Source organism: Phoca vitulina, unplaced genomic scaffold, assembly GCF_004348235.1.
Source record: "Phoca vitulina isolate PV1807 unplaced genomic scaffold, GSC_HSeal_1.0 scaffold5, whole genome shotgun sequence".
Classification (NCBI taxonomy): domain Eukaryota; kingdom Metazoa; phylum Chordata; class Mammalia; order Carnivora; family Phocidae; genus Phoca; species Phoca vitulina.
Window position 1 is genome coordinate 69,096,678 of NW_022589708.1, and position 19,683 is coordinate 69,116,360.

Sequence of the window (19,683 nt, forward strand, 5' to 3'; positions counted from 1 at the left end):
AGGACCCTGGGATCATGACCTGAGCCAAAGGCAGGCACTTAACTGACTGAGCCACCCAGGTGCCCCTCTTGTGTGCCTCCTTGAACTAAAGTTACCTTATACTGAAATTTCTTCTCTCTCACTTGATTGTGTTTGTCAAAGAAAGAGACTTTTTTAATCTCTGGAAGACAGAATAAAAAATAAAACCTGCTGAGATCTTGATGCCATGCACGAGATTAGACTCACCCCCACCCACCCCAGTTGAGTCTTACCAACTCTGAGTGACATGTACTTTTTAAAACTTTCAACCTCACCTGTCCACCACTCCCGGCCACCACAGTGTACAAAATGGTGGACACGCGGAGGTTGAATAAGCAGGTTGGCACATGAATTGCTTGCCTCTAGGACCCTATGGAAAGGAAAGTTGTGTCATTTTCTCCTCACTCTCTCTGTTCATAAAAAATGACCCCAGAGGTTCTTCATCTAGGTTTCTGTGGTGATATCATGAAGATGAGACTGGGAAGCAGGAGACCATCAATGTAAGCTGTCTGTGTAGGTCTATTATTTCTTCATCTATGAAATGAGTGCAGTGAATTAGATTCTAAGACTTCTTTCAGGTCCAAAATTCGATGATTCTCCAATTCTCTACTGTGCTCACTACCAAAAGAGCTATTTTCTTGTCTAGGTTCTTCAACAGCACAACTACCAAGCACTTTTTAGTCTGAGCTCTGAAAGAATAGTGAATCCCTTGGACTCAACGGCATATCAGTAGGTTAATAATTAGGAGGGAATTAAACTTTTGAGGAAATGCCATAGGTTATCAAGATCCCCTATCACTGGTTAAAACAACAATGATGACAAACTGAAACAGCTCACTGATGTCCAGAGTCGGCAAGATCTAGGCTTGATGAACTCCTAGGACTTAAAAATCGGCACACTTCTCCCTATTTTCCCAATAATGAAATAAAAATTTTTGCAAGTGAGATATGCTTTGCACCTAATTACATTCCTTAAAAGTTGATTGGAGGGATGTTTGGCACTTTGAATGAGATTCATTGATTTCAAATTTTATACCTTTTTTTTTTTTAACAGAGAGAAAGTGTGAGCATGAGATGAGTATGTAGGGAAGGGGTCGGGGCAGAGGGAGAGGGAGAGAGAATCTTAAGCAGGCTCCACGGCCAGCACCAAACCTGACACTGGGCTCAATCTCACCATGTTGAGATCATGACCTGAGCTGGAATCTGGGCACCACCCAAGTGCTCAGAAATTTTATAACTTTTATTTTAATTCCTAAAATATGCAATAGTTTATTATGCCACATTTAAACAGATGTTGCACACCACTCATTCAGGAATGAGTAGCATGCAGCAATATGGTACCTTAAGATTATAACTGCAGAGTATGAGAAATTAGGTTCTTGGGTAAAGGCAGAATCCCAGTCAGCTGATTAATCTGTACTTTATGCACAACTTTTACATACTAATCTATTTTATAGTGTTTGTTCATCTTAAATGTCCACACTCTAAAGAAGCAAAACCAAAACTATATCACTCTACTATATTTACTAAAAGAATGTAGTGGATATTTGAGTAGATTTTTCACCTACTCCTACAGAATGTATTTCCTTTTTTTGATTGAAGTACATACTGTATTTTCAAATGTAATGAAAGCAACATGCAATGCTGTACTTCTGTCCGAAATCAAAATTTCATATATTAGTAATTTGTATCTTTGCTGCCCAAATACAATTAAGCTAGACCCTAATATTTTCATTTTTTTTATTTTTTTAAAGATTTTATTTTATTTATTTGAGAGAGAGAGAGAGAAAGTGAGAGAGAGAGAGAGAGAGCACAAAAGGGAGTAGGGTCAGAGGGAGAAGCAGACTCCCCGCTGAGCAGGGAGCCTGATGGAGGACTCGATCCTGGGACTCCGGGATCATGACCTGAGCCAAAGGCAGTTGCTTAACTAACTGAGCCACCCAGGTGCCCCTAATATTGTGTTTTGTTTTTTTTTTTAAGATTTTATTTATTTGACAGAGAGAGAGACAGCGAGAGAGGGAACACAAGCAGGGGGAGTGGGAGAGGGAGAAGCAGGCTTCCCGCTGAGCAGGGAGCCCGATGCGGGGCTCGATCCCAGGACCCTGGGATCATGACCTGAGCCGAAGGCAGACGCTTAACGACTGAGCCACCCAGGCGCCCCAATATCGTTTTTTTAAAGCTATAATGTACATACTGAGCTAGGAAGCCTTTCAAGGAGGAGAGTGACAATAAGGAGAAGCCAATCAACACTTTGGGGGCTTCTTTCTCTCTCTTCCTCCTCCACCTTCTCCCCCCACTGATCCCCATAAATCCCCCAGAGGCAGTGGTTGGGTTGTTGGTTTATAATCCTTTGCTGTTGTTTGGTGGAAAGGATGAAACAGAAAAGTTCATTCTCCCTAGCTCACCTGATTCAATCCTGTGTTAACTCATCACTATTTTCAGTGTTTGGAAACTTTAAGAAAACCCTTCTAAAGAGGGAACCATTACTTACCAAATAAACAATGATGACGCTCCTATTACTCTTCCTTTTAAGCAGGTAGCTAACATCTAGGGAGTTTCCCACTCCCCAAAGGCAACACCAAACCCAGTTTCATACCTGCAAGTCATCTTGCCCTGTCCATAGCAGGGATATTTTCAAGATAAAAACCACCTCACATATTCCCTGCTGTAGGAAGTGACTGTATATGTGGATGTCACATTATTTTCTTTTCGCCTTTTTTTTTTCTTTTTAAGTGCCCTCTGCTGAGCACATTAGACAAATTCCTGACGGATTTCTTCTGCATCTCCCTCCCCCACTACCATCCCTGCCTTGATGTGGACTTTGTGTTTTCATTTTAGGTTGTCTATGAAAAATATCATCCCGGACCACTTCCTTTCTTCCTGCCCATCCATGTTTGTGTGTGTGGGAGTGTTTGGTGTAGGAATCAGAAGCTGATTTATTGCCAATAAAATGGCTTCTATCATTATAGATATTAGTTAAGCTTGGTGAAGCATACAGATCTTAGGCCCCTAATTTTTGTTGAAGAAGGACTGACTGAACAGTATAGGTATATCTGAAATGACAAAGCCTTGATTTAGCAGAAATTAAGACAACATGCAAGGCCATAACTTTGGGATGTTTACAATTTTCCGAAGATGCACTGCCTTCTATTTAAGTAATTAGGTAGTAGCTTGTGACATCTTTGTTAAAAGTAATTATATTTGGCAATATTTCTTTTGAGAAGATGCATATGATTCCATAACGAAAGGAAATAAGTGCAGTAGGTGTAGTTGACCCTCTTTCTGAATAATGCGATTTCTGTGCAGCATTAAGTATCATGTATGATATTCATTAACTTTTTATTCATTGGATGTTTCTGTGTATTTTATAATATTACTTGTATTGTTTATAAGCTTTTATTCTTAAGGGCTTAAATGTTTCTCATTCATCCAATTGGCTGCCTCTAACAAGCATTGAGGCTTAGCCAGTTTAGGCTGCTGTAACAAATTACTATAGACTGGGTAGCTTAGACGACGAACATTGATTTCTCACAGTTCTGGAGATTTGGAAGTCTAAGGTCAAGGTGCTGGCTGATATGATGTCTGGTGAGGGCCTTCTTCCTGGCTTGTAGATGGCTGCCTTCTTGCTGTGTCCTCACATGGCAGAGAGTGATCATCTCTCTTGCATCTCTTCTTATAAGGGCACTAAGCATGTTCATAAAGGTTCCACTCTCATGGCCTAATTGCCTCCCAAAGCCTCATGTCCAAATACCATCAACTGGGGATTATGGCTTCAACATATGAATTTGAGGGAGGGGCACAAACATTCAGTCCATTACACATTGTTACCATTTTAAAAAATGGTCAAGAGGTGGCAGAATGTTTTATCCTATCATTCTGAGCAGAGATTAGGACCTGGAGATGGGTAGCCTGCACCTCTGCACTCTGCCCTGAATTGGTAAGTTAATATTCCTCTAATTATACAGGAGTCCAAATACCTCAAAGGACTGGAACCTTGCTGAGTTGAGCCTCATGGAGAGATCTTCACCTTAGGACTCTTTCCCACCTGGCTCTTTTTTAGAGAGCTCAGAAAAAAAGGCACAAATTACAAAAAGGAACAAAGCCCCAGCAAAGAATCTCTGAGGAGGAGGAGGAAGAGGAGAATTAAGGTCCCCTGGGACTATGCTGTAGGGAGATGCTTCATTGCCAATTAGAGCTTTTGTGCCAGATGACATGGTGTCAGTATGGCCATTAGCTGGGACAACAGAGAGGCTTAAATATTTGTTGCTGGAGAAGCTTGAGTGCCCAAATTAATGCACCCTGCTCTCTTAGCAAAAAATTAGATATGAGAACAAAAAATTAGATATGAGAACAAATCAATGTCTTAACCATCATCCACCCCTTGCACAGTGTTCTGCACCTAATAGACATTCACTTAGCAAGAGAGTTTAGATTTTTGTTGAACAGATGTTGTAGTCTTTCTCATGTATATCTTCCAGTTACCCTTGAGCACTACTTCAATACTTAAGGAATGTTTCTTGAAATTGTGTCTTTCTTGCCAATAATTACTCAAAAATGCCATCTAGCATTGATTATCCATTAAGATGACTTTAGTCTTTCTTAAGTGTCAGGGTGGGGAAAGAAGTGTGGCATTTGATAGTGAAGACGCACTATCGGTGAATCTGATCTAATGACCACCCTTGCAGCCCTCCTGTCTCTGGGATCTGGATGCTGGGATGTTCAGAGGTCCAGATGGACCTCTGATGTTTCCAGGATGTTCAGAGGTACATCTGACAATCAGCTGCTCAGCACACAAAAAAAGTTAAACTCATGACCCACTTGGGATGGAAAGGTTTTAAAATCATGACTGAAAAATACACGGACCACCCTGTCATGAGAGCTTGTACGAGCACACCACCAGGAAATAATTACCTATTTCATCTCTTCTTGTAACCCCCTACTCCCAAATCTATATCCTTCTAGATCTTAAAGAAAACCAGGAGGTATCTTAATTAAATTTTGAAGGCAAACATCCTTATGATAGTTAGATAGTCCCAAAGTATTTGGAGCAAAAGCATGTGGGGGTGTGGTGGTTTCTCATGTAACTGACTATCTGATGTTCCATTTCCACCCTAAATAGTTGTTGAAAGTACCTTATTTATTTATTTATTCTTAAATTTAAATTCAGTTAGCCAACAAATAGTATATCATTAGTTTCAGATAAAGTGCTCATCAAAACAGGGTGATGGGTATTAAGGAGGGCACGTGTGGTGATGAGCACTAGGTGTTATATGCAACTAATGAATCGCTGAACACCACATCAAAAACTAATGATGTACTATACGGTGGCTAACTGAACATAATAAAAAAATGTCACTAACAGGAAAACCAAAACAAAACACAAAAACAAAATACATTATTTATGCAAAGAGATAAAAATGCTTAAAAATCACCACTGAAGTATATTGAGTAAACACCAACTTACATGGATGTAAGCATATGTAATCTTTTCATTAGTCTAGATGTGAACACATATTTAGAGCATTATTTAAAAATGGGGGAAAAGTGTATAGGAACTCTTAAATCTGTAAAGTTACACATTTGCTGTAGATCAACAAATGGAAAGGAACTGTTTTTAGAACAGAAATGTTTAAGCCACTTTTCCATATACTTATATAGTAAATCCTGAATTCAGAAACCTATATTTTTATTTTTTATTCTTTTTTATGACAGGGAGAAAAGCCTGACGTGGCAGTATAAATCTAATGCCTTCTCCTTATGCTGAGTGCACCATCGGTCCCTGCATAAAGGTAAAACATATTTCCCCTTGCTTATAAATCACGCATATAAACATTACAGCATCAGCATTTCTGTTTTCCTTAAAAGTAACTGGTTTACTACTCATAAATTCATTAGAGGTTTCTGTTTTGTTTCTTTCTAGAAAATATAACAAAGGAAAACAAGAACAAAACTTCATCCCCTGGAATAAACTTATCCAATAAATAAATTTGATTATTTAAGTAAACAGTCTACCTGTTTTTGTTGCACCAGTAGTTTTTAATAAGAAATGCCATAAATATTGTTAAATACTTTAAGTCAAATTGTTAAATGCTGACATTCAAAAGTTTTTGAAGTCTAAACACTAATATTTAAAAAGATTAATTTCAAGTCATGAATTCATTTACAATCTTATATAGAAGCAATTTTTTAAAATCACAAGTGCATACCAATTACCTTCCTATTCCAAGTTTTAGTTCAAAAAAGAGCTTAGGGGCTGAGTTTCCAAAAGCAAGGCCTTACACCGGCAAAATTAGGAAAAATTATTAAACACCGCAGGGCTACAAGTAAGTTTGTAAAACCCAGACATTGATGTTTCTAATCTCAAACAATTTTCAGAGCCTTTACATGACAGTACATTCAAGTTTAACGATTGCTGGTAAGAAAATACATGGATGTCGAATCACAAAGAAGAGTTTCCATATCCTCCTCTTTTTATGAGAAATGTAAAATTAATGGGTCTTTTACTAGTGTCTCATTATATAGGATTTACCTTAGCAGAGGGTCTGATTAACAACTCTGGAGAACTTGCCAACCATGAAGATTTGCAAAAGTGTTACAATCATACCTACTACCCACTTAGTAATAGGAAAAGCACTAATTATGAAGAACCATACTTTTACTACCACCAAAGAATAAGAGCCCACCTGCAATTGCAATTGTGTATCATTTTATAGTCATGCGTTATCTCACTGGAGTTTAATGCAACCTGTGAAACTGGTGTTTTCATTCTCATTTCAGAGAAGGAAATAAGTTCTGAGAAATCAAGTGACTTCACTCATTTAGCAAGAGGGAGGATCCGAACTTGAACCCAGCTATGAGGCAGATATTTACTTTGTGAAATTCTTTGACTAAAATAGAAGTTCAAACTCTTGCTTTTTTTTTTTTTTTTTAAAGATTTTAGTCATCCATTAGAGAGACAGAGAGAGCATGAGCGAGGAGGGTATCAGAGGGAGAGGAGCAAAGGGAGAAGCAGGCTCCCCTCTGAGCAGGGAACCCGACCCGGGATTCGATCCCAGGACCCTGAGATCATGACCCAGCCAAAGGCAGATGCCCAACCGATTGAGCCACCCAGGTGCCCCCAAACTCTTGCTTTTGAGCCTCCCTCTGCTTTGGGCCCTGAGCACAACCTGCTCTGGAAGGAGCTTCTAGACGAAGTTACAGGACCAGGTGGCCAGGGGTGTGGCCCACAGAGGGGTCGTGACACATTTATTGTCACACGTCTTCCACCTCGCCGGACTATTTCACCACCTCTTACACACTTAATATGCAATGCATGCTGGTGGGTGTCGTGGGGAATACTGGGGTGTATGAAGTATACTTCCTGTCCTTACCAAGCAGAGCCACTGAACCTATTCACAGCCAATGACAACGGAACACAATCCCAGGATGCAGTTTTTTTATAGCACATCTCTAAAGAGCCCCCTCCCTTGGAGGCCCTGCTGAAATGTCACCAAATGCACTATTCAGCAGGGTTCCGGAGGGACAGAACTCTAACAGAGAACACAATACTTGAGGAGGCATGCTTACTGACAGTGTCTTTTACTGTGCCTGTGATAAGTAGGGGACCTGAATCAAACTGCCCATCCCCACAGTCTCCTTCTGGCCACCCTAAGGGAGGCCGGAACACATCCCCGTGCCATCGTTCTAATGGCTACCTTGTGTTTCCAATAGAAACCTACGCATGTCGAGAAAATGAGAAAAACAGTTTTCCTTTAGAAATGTTCAAAATCTCTTTGATTTTAAAACTACTAAGATTTTGAATGACTTTTTTTTTTTTAGATTGTGGATTTGAAAAAAAATACATGCCTTTTGAATGGAATTGAGCTAAAAATGAGAATCAAGATTTGTATCTGCCTTGTGAATGCTGGCCAGAGTCCCCTACTCCTCTGGACGTGAGTAGTCCTCACCACGCTTGTCCTCTGACTAAGCAACAAGGAAGTTCATGGAACCGCCTGTTTCCTCCAAGCAGATGAGCGCTTGCTTTTCACAGCAGATGATTGTAAAAATCAGTAAGATATTTTAAGAACTAGCTGATTATTCAGACCAACTTGTTTGCTTAAGAATGCGGAGGGAACAGCCCATTACACCTGGCACCTGGGCCCCACTGGCTCCAGGTGTAGACGCAGATGCTCATTTCAATCTGACATGCTTGTGTGTATGCTATACGTTAGGACCGCTTCTCTCTCTCTCCCCTTTCTTTCACTGAGCTGAAGCCCACTGCTACAGAGCCGCTGGAGTTCTTTCAGGAGGAGGGGGAGACGAGGCTGGGGCTTGCTAGAGACATACACTCTTGACACTGGGCCTGCGCAGACCCTGGTGAAATTGCAGAACTTCAGCTTGAGCTAGCATTCTATTGTTGAGGCTTCTTTAAGGGGAAAAAATGGTTAGTATTTAATGTTTGTATGTAAATATGATTTTTAAGTGTAATGTTTTCCTTTAAAGATTCAGTGCTTTGAGTCCCTTTATTCAAGAGGCATTTACTGAGCTGCACAACATGCAAGGCACCCAGCTAGGAAAATTCTTTCCCATCCGCCTAGACCAGAAACTAGTATTTTCTGCTATCTCCCCAAGGTCTAGAATAGTTCGTGGTGTAGAGCAGAAGCCGCACACATATTTCAATGAATGAATTACACATTGAGACAAGGGACACCTGCACTTTTCCCCCACCAGGAGTTCTTAAAATGATGAAAGGCAGTATACAGACCTTCCCCTGTGACAGTCTCTATCTGCCAACTAGTGTTTTCCTGGAGCTAGACTCAGGCCTTACAGAATGGACCCAGCTTCATGGCAAAGTAGTTAATTAACCACCAGATGTTGGCTGAACACCTACTATGTGCAATTCCTTCTCCTGGACAAGTGGGCCATGCAAGGGCATATAAGATACAGTCCCTATTTTCCAAGAGTTTGTATCCAAACAAAAATTTAACAGTTGCCACAAAGTGACAAAGTGACCACTGAACCCATTCACAACCTAAGACAACTGAATACAATGCCAGGAAGTCAGAGGAAGAAAGGCGGATGATTGCAGAAGATGAAGATAGAAGATTTTAACTGGACCTTGAAGCCCAGGTGGAGAATGAAACACAGGGCATAATTGGAATGTAAGAGTGTGTGAGCGCGTGTGCGTGTGTGTGTGTGTGTGTGTGTGCTGGGAGGTCAGGGAGAATGGCATGAAGAGAGTCTGGAAGAAGACAGAAAACAAGGTATGCCAAGAGTTAATTCAGTGCAGTGCATTTTGAATCAATTGAATAAATATTTATTGAGCACATAGTATGTGCCAGGCATTGTGATAGGTACTAGGGATACAAAGGTAAAGGAGACTGATATGGCCCATGGCTCATGAGTTAGTAGGAGATACAGACAAGTAAACAGACAATTACAATACGGCGTGATAAGTGCTGTGCTAGGGAAAAGTCCAGGTGTTAGGAGGAGGAGAAGGACACAGAGTGGACCCAACCCAGATGGGGGAAGGAAGACTTCCTAGAAGAAGAGATGTCAAGCTGACACCTAAAACTAATGTGGGAATTAGGTGAAACTATGCAGGTAGGGTATTCTAGAAGAGGAAACATGATGGGTCATGGGGGTTGGAAGTTGGCTGAGTTGTTTGAGATGCAAGGGGTAGGTATGCCAAGAGAGAAGCTGAGGAGGGAAGCTGTGGTCAGATTATGCAGTCTCTTATACTTCACATGAAGGAGTTTGGACTTTATCCTAAGAACAGTGATAACCACTGAAGAATTCTAATCAAGGGAATGAAACAACCAGACTTACATCTTGGGTGGATGACTCTCTGCAGTGTGAGATGGCCCTTAGAGGAAAGATGGGCGACAGAAGAGAAGGGTGATATGCAGTTAGATCCTTGAAGGTCTATTCCTAACACAGTGTGAGAACTAAACAAATAGTTCGTGAATGAATGGATAAACCGATCAACCAATCGGTCAACAATTACAGCACAGGACTGAGCACATGAGACCTGAGATGGAGGGTATGTACGTCTGTGCATTCATAAGGGTCAGAGTGAACGCACAGTGGCATGCTGACGGGTCTTCTACTCTTGAATCCCATCAGACAAATGGCAACAACAGTTGACAACGGAGTGCAGCGTAATCGAGCAGAAACAGCTTCAACACTGAGTCAAAATACCCAGGTCTGAGCCCTAGTTTTGCCAGTTGCTAATTCTGAGATGCATCTTAGTTTCTCTGACTCTCAGGTCCCACATACATCTTATTGGCTCATTATGTGCAGCTACATAGCAGTAGATGGGAATAGTCATCACAATCCACGTACATTTCTGTTTTCAGGTGATGCTTAGGAGTGTTGGTGGGATGTGCAGTTATCCATTGCAAAGAGAAGTTAGGACAACCTGTGTGACAACGAAGTCATGGTTTAATTAAAGAGGAATGTAGAAATCAAGTAGCCAGTATTATCCAGACTTTGTCCAGGTAACTTTCTCACCTGTCAGTTGAAGACCCTGACTGAAATGCTGGAAGAAGAGAAGAGCCTATCTCCTGCCATGGTCCCCAAAGAGGGAAAGGGGGGCAGACACAAATCATGTACTTGAAGGCCACAGGGTCAGGGGAGTGGCTCAGAGAACACAGAGCCACTCAGGGACACGGTCTAGACTAGAACTCAGCTCCCCTCCGTGCAGTGCCCTTTTCACACCACCCTGTTGTTAATCATGACAGTTCAAGATCCCAGAAAGGATAACCTCTGTGAAGTCCAAGCTAAGAGTCTTCCCACAGTTTTGCAGCTGTAGCTGACAGCCCAGAGTGAGATGACCTCATAGAAAGAGAAGACGAATGGGAATCATGGCAGAAAGAGGTGAGGGGCCCTGGGGTCTGGCTGTTTGGAAAGAAAGAGAAGCCTCCACGAAGTAACTGCGGGTGGTGGCGGAGGAAGGCAGGGTGCATCCTAACATAAATGGATCCGGGTGATGTTAAACCAAAGAGGGCAAAAGGCAGAAGGTGAAGAAAAGGTCTGGGAGAACATTCCTGAAGAAGTGCTAGCAAACCAACCCCACAGAAAGTGCTCCCTGTGAGGCCGCTTCAGGATAATAAGGCCGGCCCGGGATCCTCGGTGCCTTCAGATCAAAGAGAGCAGGCAGAAAGTAGCTGTTTTTCTAGACACATCAGACACCCCTGTGCTCGTCCTTACGGCATTTTTCACATTGTCCCTTCCTTCGCACTGCAACACTCATCCTTCTGGCCCATTCTAGTCTGGGCTTCACCTTTTTCTGCAGCAGAGTCTGACACCAGAGCCACATCACTGAACCGAGAAGAAATTCATGAAAACAGCAGCTTCCTTAAGAAATGTAATTTTCAGCTTGTGGCCTTGAGTCCCCGTGCTTCTAAATCATCTCCTAGCTATTTCCTAAAGCAGGATAATGACTCAGCTGTTAGGGGAAGTCAATTCCATTTTTATGAAGTAAAACCTGATTGAATTATTATTTTTTGTTTTGTTTTCTAGCATCACAGAGTTGGTCCTTGGCAGTTGGGTCTAATTTATCCTCCGTAAAGACTCCCAATAGATCAATCACAACAAAAATGGCCACTTCTAGTTTCTCCAGGAAATTCCAATGTAAATAAGCATTGAAATCAAGTTGACTAAATAATTCAGACTCTCCAGTGATCACTCTCCAGTGATACCTCAGTTTGGGGTCACTGTCCCAGGCATCAAATGATCTACACATCTGTAATATCCAGGCATGGACACCTGAAGCAGACATCGGAGTCCCTTCATCCAGACTGAAATCCATGAGTCTTCTGTGCTGTAATGCATTTCACCATCCACATTGTTTAATTGAGCCCTTTACTACAAATGGTTTTAGGCTCTGATGCAAGACAGGAATTTGAAGCATGCATTTGAGTATTTAATGGTATTAATTTCTGGTGCACACAAACATCAGCTTCACTCAACAATCCAGTAATCTTGCAAAATAAAGAAAATACGCCAGAAAATGAAATGCAGCATGGAATTCTTCCAGATTGCAAGCAAAGCAGTTCCTTGATCTGGCTGCAACTGACAAGTAATAAAATAGCCGCCTATTTACAGATTCTGAAAGATGTTACAATAAACAAAGAAAAGAAAAGGAAGAAGATGGGGGTTCTTTCAGATTGAGGAATCATTTTATTTTTTACATTCAAACATGTTTATCTGGCCACTTTAAGCTCTCAAATGTCCCAAGTTAATTTTAAATGTAACACATCTGATCATAATAAATGAAATACAGTCCTTTTTTTCCCTACTGGCAGGTATAAACTTAAACAATTCCTACCTGGAAATATGGACGGTCTCTTTTTTGGGCGCCTCAGGTGAATGGGTTCCAAATTTTTCAAGTTTCTTTGAAGTCTCCCTCTAATGTCATTTCCTATGAGTAGTTCAGGCGGCAGGCTACTCCGTCTTGACGATTTATAATCATTTTGAGACGAATTTAGTTTGTTCTTCGTTCTGGAATATAAATTGCTGTCATCAACTGCCATCGTAGGAGATACATTCGAGACTCTGAACAAAAATCTAAAAAGCCCAACCCCAAGCCGGCAGCCACCACTGCCACTTCAGCCCCAGATTCGGATGTTCTCGTGCTTTACCCTGCACTTGTTTGGGAAGCTTAGCAAGTTGATAGGCGTGGACTCGAACAGGTGTAGAATTACTAAGTGGCCCCTCCTTTCAACAGTTAATAGCAGGGGGGAGGAGAGATTCCCCCCAAAAATCACTAGGTGCAGAAGAGCGGGGAATTGGAGCAGACGCAGGCACCCGGGCGCATGCTCCTGCAGATGGTCCTACAAAGTGTGAAGGTGGCTGTGTGGCATTTCTGTTGGGGCAATGCCTTAAAGTAAACACGACTTACTACTTAAGAAGAAATACCCACGCAAATTGCAAGTCTTATTTTTCTCATTACTTCTCAAACTCTTACAGATATTTTTTTACATGGGGAAACATTTTTACATTCCCTCGTACCCTTTTGTTTCGAGCCACATAGACGGAACAAACATCCGTCTTTATGAAATTCCTCATCTGGCAGGCGGCCAAGTGGAAGTTGGCTGCAAGAAGGAGATGAGAGATAGTTGGTGATGATCAGGAAGGAACCCGCTGGGGGTGTGTATGGAGCAGAGCAGTAGTGCCGGGAACCCAGCACCGCTCCCCGACCCGCCCTTCCATCCTGTCTGTGCTCTACCTGGCAGATGACTGCTCCAAAAGTTCTGCAGTCTGGCTGCAAAGTCAGAGGTCTAGCAAACACGCTGCGCTGGTAGAAGTGATGACGGCCTCCACTCAACAGATAAAAAGTAAATGTTATCCTTGCAGGTCTCTGCCTTGCTTTCAGCTAACACGGTCAGCTGGGTTGGTGGTCTGAGCAAAACCAGCATTTGACCTCTTATATGTTTGCTTTCTATCTCTTCCGGATTTTGCATTTTTGTGTCCTTTGTTCCCTTCCCCCTTGCTCTATTTATGTGGAAATGTTCTGCACTCTTTTCTTTAACTGACTGTGCAGAAATCATAACCTCTCCAGCCATGCCCCAGGGCTGTGTCCTCTGTGTCCTCCCTCTCTCCTGTCCTCCTTCACCCTCCCCACTCCCCCCAACACACACTCTCACACTCACACCTCTCTTCTGTTCTGACTGCAGTGTGTGTGGGGGGGGTCAGAAGATAAAGAAGATAAGATCTGCCTTTTCTCTTCCCAGTGCTAGGAATCGGTAGATACATAACATTACAAAGGATTTTGGGGTTGTTTAGAAATCACTATTTACTTTGGTTTCCTGGATGCCAAGTAGGTTTTACTATTTGTTAAAATTCGGAATTTGGGTGTCTTTACCTAGATAAGCATACACCTCCACGCTAAGAGAAGTTTCCCTCTCTATTCTCTTTATGCCCTTTTGACAACAGGTCTTCAAACCACAACAGATTTTCTGAAGAGAAAAGCATTGTTTTTTAACAATTAGATCCAGATCAGGGGTGCCATTATAATCCAGCAATTATACATATAATTATAGCCTAGCAATTGTATTTACATATTAGATTATCAGGTTATTTTACTAAATCTGAGAAACACCTACACTACTTCCCTCACAGGACTTAGAACTACTTTATCAGGTAGCAATGTATCATTAACTTCAAAACAATGAGTGGTTTGTACCAAACCATTTTTAAAAGCCCATGAGACTGCTTGAATCTCCCTCAGCTTAATGAAAGTAAAGAAGTAAAAAGTATTTTTTAAACTTCGAGATAATGATTTAATAACAGAAAAATCATTTCAAAATCTCAAGACCAGCACTGAAGTTTCAAATACACAGCAGGGTAGAGTCCTAGGGCACAAATGTTGATGCTAACAGGGAGAAATACAGCAATAGACAAGCAGAAGTTTGAGCTATTCAGTGACTGTTTCTTACCTAATTCACGGTTTCGTCATGAGCCTAACAAAAAGTGCGTGTGATTGTTCCCATGAGAGACTATGGACTCTGAGAAACAAACTGAGGGTTCTAGAGGGGAGGGGGGTGGGGGGATAGGTTAGCCTGGTGATGGGTATTAAAGAGGGCACGTACTGCATGGAGCACTGGGTGTTACACGCAAACAATGAATCATGGATCACTACATCAAAAACTAATGATGCAATGTATGGTGATTAACATAACATAATGAAAAAAAAGTGCGTGTGAGGTGAGATGGGAGTCTCCGAGAAAAGGTGTTATTGTTACACAGTGTGCAACAGGTACACCTGCGTGGTGTGCACGTATAATTTTGCCTTTGTCTTTAAGGGGCTGGCTGGAAGCATAGAATTAAGTATATACGCTGTTGTTTATTGCATGCTTAATACCAGCTAGGTTCCTTGCTTAAGCCTTCGACATGCACTATCTCATTGATTCTTCCTAATCACCCTGTTCTATAGCTGAGTGAACTGAGGCACTGAATCAAATGTCTAGGAATTGGGGAAGGGAAGATTTGAGCATAGGTTTTATCTGGCTCCAAAGCTCCTGTTCAAGCCCATGCTTTACATTACAACACTGTGCTGCTTTATTAAGTGTATCTGAAATCTAAAAGGAATTGAAAGGTCTTTCTCTATCTTCCTAAAATAATTCTTGGTTTTAAGCAGATTCCTTTTGCATCAACTATATGATTGAGGAGTGGTCCAGCTGACCTGCCGAGGCTTGCCCCTCGTCACTGAGCTGTCAGTAGGTCTGAAGGTTTATGAGATGAAAGTGAGAAAGTGAGAAAAAGCAGAATAATTGAGAGTTTTGCTTTAATAATAAAGTACCCATGTTCAGGCTCTTCATATTAAAATGCACGTAATTATGGTATTTTCCTGAGATTTATGCTATAATTAGAAAAAACCCCTACCCTATGATAGAGGTAGCCCTAATCCTTAAATGATGTAGGAGGGGGATGGAGGGTTCCTGATATGTTCAAATTAATCCCTTTCCTGCTCAACTCATTCTCCCCTCACAGGGAATATAAGCAGATATGATTCTAGCTCCTTCAGTATATTTCCTTAAAGAGAAAAGTGGGAACAGCTTGAATCTGCTATTATTAAAATTTTAGGGCAGTGAAAACAAAGCACAATATTTATTTAAAAGTAGTATTAAATCAGCGAACATGAAAAAAGTAAACTTTCCTTTCAAAATATTTAAATTGGCTGCCAAAACAAATGATAATCAACCACAGCAAACGTAGCTTGGTTTGGTCTACATGAGAACATTCAGAGATTGTAATGTTAAGTACACACCTGCCCCTGCTTCATGGTAACATCCAAAAGTGGAATTCCTTTCCTTCCCTTTCCTTCCCTTTCCATACCTTCCCTTCCCTTCCCTTCCCTTTTTCTTTTTTTTTTTTTAAAGATTTTATTTATTTATTTGAGAGAGAGAGAATGAGAGACAGAGAGCATGAGAGGGAGGAGGGTCAGAGGGAAAAGCAGACTCCCTGCCGAGCAGGGAGCCCGATGCGGGACTCGATCCCGGGACTCCAGGATCATGACCTGAGCCGAAGGCAGTTGCTTAACCAACCGAGCCACCCAGGCACCCTCCCTTTTTCTTTTTTTAAGGCAGCCGAAAGAATGATGATATTGGGCTCTGGGCTCAGAGGAATCTCAAAACTTACAGCATAATTTAAGTAACTTAAAATATACGATGGATATTCTGTATTCCTACACTTTGTATTAACTATTGTTTTGAAGGTCTCCATTCTCCAGAAAAATCCAACATGTTAATCTCTTTTGAATTATCCTAGCTTCTTATCCTTCCAGAAGTTGTGTCTTTTATATTAAATGATGTTACCATCTCATGAACCTTTTATCCTTTCTGGTAAGGTATTATCTTCCCTGTCTTAGAATGTTCAAATATTCCGTTGAAAGACATTTCTTCACTTTGCAGCCACGATTTCCTTGTGAATTTTGGTAGGTTTTAAATAGTGTTACTGAGTTATTTTGCTTTTTTTGTGAGGAAGCTGCAGGTTTAGAACTGTGCGATCTTACAACTAACCATCCTTCTCGTTATCACCTTCCAAGAAACGATCCATCAGGACGATTTTAGGCTGGTGAGGATTCACCAAATTATCTTTCAAATCTCAATCTGACTTGGTTGTACTGAATATTCTACAAATATTTCTTATTTTTGAACCTCTATTCAGTTTTTAAACTGAGAGGACCCATTATCCAGTGGGTTTGCCACCAGGAAAAAAATAATTGTACAGCACTCTGATATGATGCATATCACCAAGTCAAGGAACTCCACTGATGTCTCTCTCTAAGAAGTCAATGGCCACCTCTTTTGCCAACGCATCTTTGCTTGGTGTTGGTAACAACACCTGCAGTATTATCTAAGGTGTGATTATGCCTGAGGAAATCTTTTCTCAGTTCCTAAAAAAATACAATGAAGATTTTCAGTACTTACCTCATTGGTTCTCGATAACAATTAAAACTGATGACCAGCCTTGCCCTCTTAAAATTCTTTGCTCTTTTGCAGAGCACCTGGGTGGTTCAGTCAATTGGGTGTCTGACCCTTTTTTTTTTTTAATTTTTAATTTTAAAAGATTTATTTATTTATTTATTCATGAGAGACAGGGGTGGGGGGAGCAGCAGAGGCAGAGGGAGAAGCAGCCTCCCCGCAGAGCAGGGAGCCTGATGTGGGGCTCGATCCCAGGACCCTGAGATCACAACCTGAGCCGAAGGCAGACATTTAACTGACTGAGCTACCCAGGCATCCCTGGGTGTCTGACTCTTGATTTCTGCTCAGGTCATGATATCAGGGTCGTAGGATGCAGCCCTGCTTTGGACTTTGCACTAGGCATGGAGCCTGCTTGAGATTCTCTCTTTCTCGCTCCCTCTGCCCCTTCCCCCTCTAAAAAAAAAAATTGCTCCCTTGGCTTCCATTGCATTATCTCTTATTTTTCCTCCTATGTCTCAGGTCTTTTCTGCTCAGATTCTTCGAAAGTCTATTTTCCTCCCTTCTTCTCTCGATCCTTCTCTTTGGCAAGCCCATTTATTGAGCATCTATTATGTGTCTGGCACTATGCTAAATCCAGTGTCTGCTCTCAAGAACCTCTCAATCTAGGAAGGAAGCAAAACTATAACAAACTATTTATTTCAACAGAGTGAGCACTCTGTGCAGAGGTGACACAAACAAGCTACTTAGTCAACTCTTCCCGATGGAGAGGAGGATGGGAAGGGAAGGGTTTTCAGAGGAGGGGTGAGTTCACAAAGCAGGTGAGGAGAAGCTGTACAAAGGCACTAAGATGGGACGTAACACCCACTGTCCATAAAACAGCAAGTACAGCAGTCCCTTACCCACACCAGCGCATTACATCATACAAAAGCACAGACGTTAGAAAAACAAGATCGGGGATTCCTAGCCTATAGGAGACTGACGGAAAACCCAAAAGATAGTATTAGTATATGCTTTTTAAACACCACGACCAAGTAGACATATGGAAGACACCTACTTTAAAAAAACCTGTATTGAAAAACCGGCTCCAACTTTTCCAAACAATTTAGTAGTCCTGAACAAAATGTAAAAAGAGAAAAAAAAACCCGCTGGCTCCAGTAAGTAACCCTTCCCCTGAATCATCTTTATGTATTCCGGAATCTGTGATGCAGGGATTTGCTGAAGCAGACTCTTAACACAAGTTTTGAATGGCATGCAGACTGAACCTTTTTAAATAAGCTCTAGAACCAGTTCTTACTGGCTTGAAATCCAGCTTCATTTACGCTTGCATTCCTCCTTGTTCAATTTTGCAAGTCTCAGCAAAATGCTGGTGTAACTGCCTGGCTTGTTCTCAAATTAAGGTAGGGCTTAAGGGCACATTTTTCTGGGCTTGTTGTGGAGCTCTTTGGGGAGAAGGCACAACATAAACAAGTCTCCCTCTCTACACTACTTCCTGAAACATCCATATGGTCTATTCGGGGAAGGGCTGATGGTCCGTATTTTTATCTTCTGTTTACGGGATTGAACTGAAATTTGCATTCATAAAAGAATAAAGCTTTTGAACATTCTTGTCCAAATACTAGGCAGTGTAATCTCAGAAGTGTGCTTGCTACAAGGAAGTTGGCAAGTGACTGTTGTAAAACTGAGATGGCAGGAGCAGTGGTGGCACTCATCATTCTCACCTCCGATTGCAACTTTCATCTCTGGACCATGAAGTCTAAATGCACACCCATCCCAAACTTCTCCATAGTGTTCTAGATCTGTATATTCAATTGCATACCAAACATTTCTTGGTGGGAACTCAGCACAAAACTGGCCCCTCCAAACCTGCAGCTCCTGAGTTTCTGATCTCACTAAAATGGCATCACCATTTACCCAGGGACTCAAGCTAAGAACCCTGGGATTATTCTGCCTGAATGATGTCATGTTATCTCTTAAACATCTTTTCATCTGTGTCCTCTTTTGTACCTTTGCTGTCACTACCCAGTGGTAGGATTCATTATCTCTTTCCTGAGCTATTGCTTCAGAGTCCCAACCGGCTTGGCCACTTCTAGTCTTAGTTCCTCAAGCATTCCACCTTTGATAAAGCCTCTTGACCCTTCATATCTTGGCAAATTACTTCTGGTTAGCCCGTTTGCCTCTTAAAAATGCGTTAAGAATTGGACAGAACACCTCTGATGTGCTGACCGGTCTGGTGAATCATAAGACTCATTCTAACCTCGATACAAACTCCGTGCATCTTGTAAAGCAATGCAAGATAACTTTAGCTTTTAGAGCAGCCATATTTCCTCACTGTCTGATGGTCTGACCAAACCAAAACCCTGAATTTCAACACACGCTTTGCTGTGAAAGAGGTCTCACCAATCCTGGACCTGGTCTACTGACTTCCTGAAATGTGTCAGAGGTCTTTTATGTTGCCTCCATGAGATTTCCTTTTGCTGGTTTTGGTTCTTAGATTCAGCCTTTGCTTTCTCTCACATGTTTGGGGTTCTGTTTGGTATTAGAGGGGAGAGCAGAAAGGATAGTATTCAGAAATTTCTTTTATTTTTTTATTCAAATAAGATTCCTTGACCTAAAAATCTAAATTTGTAAATTTTGGTTTCAGACAAACAAACAAATCATTGTTCACCAGGACTAAGCTATTTAATGTGCTGCCTGGTGTCTTGATTTTCTGATGAAAGAAAGAAAGAAAGAAAGAAAGAAAGAAAGAAAGAAAGAAAGAA

At 41.4% G+C, this 19,683-nt stretch overlaps 1 protein-coding gene across 5 annotated transcripts in view; it reads right to left on the minus strand.

The window, feature by feature from the left end:
* Nucleotides 1-19,683, minus strand: part of FRY (FRY microtubule binding protein) — a 426,749-nt gene that overhangs the window by 316,350 nt on the left and 90,716 nt on the right. For all 5 annotated transcript variants that reach the window (XM_032403234.1, XM_032403231.1, XM_032403233.1 and 2 more), the window contains exon 2: nucleotides 12,328-12,500. In XM_032403234.1, coding sequence (XP_032259125.1) covers nucleotides 12,328-12,500 — 173 coding nt within the window. The remainder of the gene's footprint in view (nucleotides 1-12,327; nucleotides 12,501-19,683) is intronic.